Genomic DNA, 3,914 nt, shown 5'->3' on the forward strand with positions numbered 1-3,914 from the left:
CCTGCCCCAGCCCCTTGCCTCTGCTCCCCCCGACCTCACGCCGCTTCCCCGGGCCGGGCTTGGAGCGGCCCCCGCCGTGACCGGGCGCTGCTCGACGGGGCGCCCCAAACCGGGCAGGGTGCGGGGGTGCTGTCTGACGGCCCGGGGGGGCGGTAAGAGGGGAGGCCCCCTCGCCTTTGCGGCGGCGGGGGGGGACCCCCGGGAAGGAGAGGGTAGGACGGGGACCCTGACACCGCCCCGGGTGTCCGCCGCCTCTCCCGGCAGAGTGCCGTCAGCCCCGGCCACCGGGGCTCTGCTCCGCTCGGGGCTGAGCCCGAAAACACCCCGCGGGCGAGTGAAGCAACCGCACGCAGAGTTAGATTTCTAAATTTTATTATAAAATAAAAGCAGAAATATTTTCCAAAGAATGTATTCACATAATATAAACAATAAACAAAACTAAGGTGAGTGACTTGCGGTTGATACTGTCGTTTAGGTCTAAACTTGAGCAGCAATTCCTCTCTTTTTTAAAGCCCGCTCCCGCCCTCGCTGCACACCGAGGGGAGAATCTGCCCCTGCCTTCCTCCGGGGCCGGAGCCGGACCATCACTTCCTTTCCCACCCCGCAAATGGCGAAAGCACCACATGGACAAGGCCAAAGAAGCCGTCTCTGTGCATAGCATCAGCTACAAGAAGGTTACAGAATCTGCCTAGAGCGCGTGTTGCTGCGATAAACTTGACTACAGCTTTTGTATTCTTAGTTGAAATTGTACATCGTACACCTGCCACGGATATATAACTACAATAGAATAACGGGAGCGATGTGTAACTTCCAAACAGCGGCCTTGCGCTCCCCTTTCCTCCCCACCCCCCGAAAAGAAAAGATTACAATGTGCCTCTTCCCACACAGACCGGCGCTATCGAGTGACACCGAGAGATTCGTGAAGTTAAGGCTGAGAAGAGCTCTGCTACACCGAACCGCCTTACAGCCTGCCGTGAAAATCACAGCTCCTGTCCAACAGTCCTTACACGCCTGATACCACCTTTAAGCAACCTTTAAAGCTTTTCATAACATTACTGCCCACAGCCGAGTCCAATAACTTCCAAACCAGCAGCCAGCCTGCTGCCAAAGGGCACAACACATCCACTAAGGAGTGTGTCATTGCTTTCCAAGTCTCTGGTAAGATTAAGGAGGAAAAAAAAAAAAAAAGGGGGGGGGGGAATAGAGTAAAGGGGCGGCTGATGTGAAGGAAGGAGCGTCTGCACGGTTTTTAAGAGCCCAGATCGACCAGGTTGGATGACATGGGGTTGAGGATGGAGTCCTGCAAGTTGTGGTGGTGCATGGGGTCGGCGCTGGGCACGGGGATGGCGCTGGGGCCCTGGGGGTGTCCCAGGCCGTGCAGGGGCTGCAGCCCGGGGTTGGAGCTGAGCAGCAGCGCGGGGCTGGAGGAGGTGTGATCCGGGGTCCCTGACGGCGTCTTCTCGTCCTCTGAGCTCCCCAAAACTGTCTTATTCCCATTCATTGACGCCGAGAGCGGGTTGTGGCTGTTGGAGTTGGAATTCTCGTTGTTTTCCCTATAGGAAACACAAAAGAGGGAGGGAAATCACCGTGTGGCCGCGGCTCCGGGGCGCGCTCCGCGGGAGCGGGGGCGGCGGACGGCGGGGAGCTGGCTCCCGGGGGCGGCTGGAGGCGGGGGTGGGGGGCAACGCAAGAAACAGGAGGTTTACAAACTCTGCAAACCTCTAAGGCCTCTTCATCTGGCACAAAGGTCTAAGGTCCGCCGAGCTTGTAAACAGAGTCTCCCGCTAGCCCAGCGGAAAGTGTCACTTTGCCAAAACGTCATTTTCTGCCTCCAAAACGTTTGCACAGCTTGGGGGGGGGAGGGGGGGAGGAGGGGAAGAGGGAAAAGGAAGGGAGGAAGACAGAGGGGAAAAAAAAAGACTTTTTAACTTTAAAACTGCTCCCGGAGCTGAAGAGAAGTCCGGCCGCAATTTCTGCCGGGAAGGCCGAAGCCCCGCGGGCCGCGGAGGGGATCGCTGTGCGGGAGCTCAGCCCCCGCGTCCGCCTCGGCCGGGAAGGGCTTCTACTTAAGTAACCGGAGGGTTTTTTTCCCCTGGCCCTGAGCTTAAAGCTCAAAACATAGCCCAATATGGAAGATAAGGCGAGCAAACAGAGTTAACTCGCTTATTTCCCCGGCCCTCTGGGGAAATGCTCCGCACGCCCGCTGCCATCCCTCCGTCCCTCCCCGGGCGGCGGCGGGGCACAAGGGGCACAGCCCCGGTGGTCCCGCACCCGGCTCCGCGACGCGGGGAGAGGCGGGGGGGGGAAACCGGGACCGCCGGTGCGGCTACCGACAGAGCCAGCCGGCTCGGAAAGGCAGGGCGTCATTTCAAAATCCATCACCGGGTAAATACCGAGAAATCGCTGGAGGCTGGCCAAGCCCTTGCACACGCACAGGCACACACACACACATATATATACTTCTTATTGTTATTATTATTATATTTTTTTCCCAAATAAGAGAAGCAAGATGGGGTGGGGGCGGCCGCCTCGTCAGGGCGGCTTTTAGGTATAGCCCTCGTAGAAAGACTTTAAACACAGCCCTGCCTGAAATACTGAAATACATCGCCAGGCTATTTAAAAGCTCCTGCGGAAGCTTTGAAGCGCACTATCTGGCAGAGGGGCCCTATCCTGCAGGATTTGGCCGAGAGAAGTAAAGCCATCGCGCTGACGGTTTTTTCCTCAAGAAGGGCTGCAGGATGTGGCTGGAGACACTTTGTGCCAAAAAAATAAAAATAGACAAGAAAGCTCTGTTTGAACAAGTTTGCTTGAGTGAATGGCAATCCCATGAACGGTCTGTTTTCCAACGCCTGGAGTGTAATATTAGGTTGAGTGTATTTTTCAATGTCAAAAATCTTATTTGTCTCTGGAGACCTTTAAAATTTGATTCCTCGGGAAAAAGAAAGAAAAAGGAATAAGTGTAACCTTCATTTCCTTTGGATTTTTGAAGGTGAGTCCCCGCTATCAGCAATAAAAAGGATCTCTAACATCTCGTAAAACCAACACTTGCGGGGATTTGAAGGAAAATTAAAGCGCTAGCACCGTTTCGGAAAATGTACGGAGCAAATCCGTGCGGAGCTGGGACCTGCCGGGCTGCCCAGCTGCGCGGAGGGGGCTCTTGCTGTTTCCAAAACACGGTATAGGCAGAAACGGAAAAAAAAAAAAAAAAAAAGTCTCCTCGGAGGGACGGATCTACGGGAGATTTCTAATCCGTTAATTAACCGCGCAGGCCCTACGATCAGATCCATATGGACCCGGCAATTCAGCGAGCTAGTAAGGAGCCACTGTGCACTTAAAGGACGCTTTTTGGTTTTTTCGAACTGTCTTCCTAAAGCACGGGGACTGCTGACGGAAAAGTCATCCCGAATCCCCAAGGATGTAGGCATTAACCACTGCCCGGCAATTAATGGTCCCTTCACTCCATTTAACGAGAAAAACGCGGTCTCGGAATCGCGCTCGGTATAAGAATATAAGAATATTAAGGTGCCTTCATGAGCACCTTGTCGGGTAGTGAATACGAACTGCGATTTAAGGGGCGAGGTGAGAGGTTGCTCCGTTCAGGAGCCGGCGTCAGAGGCAATTTTTTTTTGCAAAACACCATTTCCAGCGCTCAGATCCACTCGTTCCCGGCTGCCTCCCGGCCTTCCCCATCCGCACCGGGGTAACCGAACCTCGGGACGCCCTCAGAGCTGTGCGGGGCGCGGAGCCCTCACCCCGAGCCCCGCCGCCCTCGGCCTCTCCGCCCAGGCCGCGGCCCCGCACCGGCACCTCGGGGCCTCCGCCGAGCTGCGGCGGGGCGGAGGCGGCCGCGCTGCTTAACCGGGGGTCGCCGCCGGCCGGGAGAAGCGACCCCGGCAGAAGGGGCTGTCCCGGGG

General features: G+C 56.3%; 1 protein-coding gene across 1 annotated transcript in view; it reads right to left on the reverse strand.

The window, feature by feature from the left end:
* Positions 1 to 355: 355 nt before the first annotated feature.
* The window catches only part of SIX2 (SIX homeobox 2), a 7,872-nt gene continuing 4,313 nt past the window's right edge, over positions 356 to 3,914 (reverse strand). Inside the window, exon 2 of the mRNA XM_014950579.1 lies at positions 356 to 1,553. Within this exon, the coding sequence (XP_014806065.1) occupies positions 1,250 to 1,553 (304 nt within the window). The 3' untranslated portion in view covers positions 356 to 1,249. The remainder of the gene's footprint in view (positions 1,554 to 3,914) is intronic.

The sequence above is a fragment of the Calidris pugnax genome, unplaced genomic scaffold, assembly GCF_001431845.1.
Source record: "Calidris pugnax isolate Ruff unplaced genomic scaffold, ASM143184v1 scaffold24, whole genome shotgun sequence".
NCBI classification, from domain to species: domain Eukaryota; kingdom Metazoa; phylum Chordata; class Aves; order Charadriiformes; family Scolopacidae; genus Calidris; species Calidris pugnax.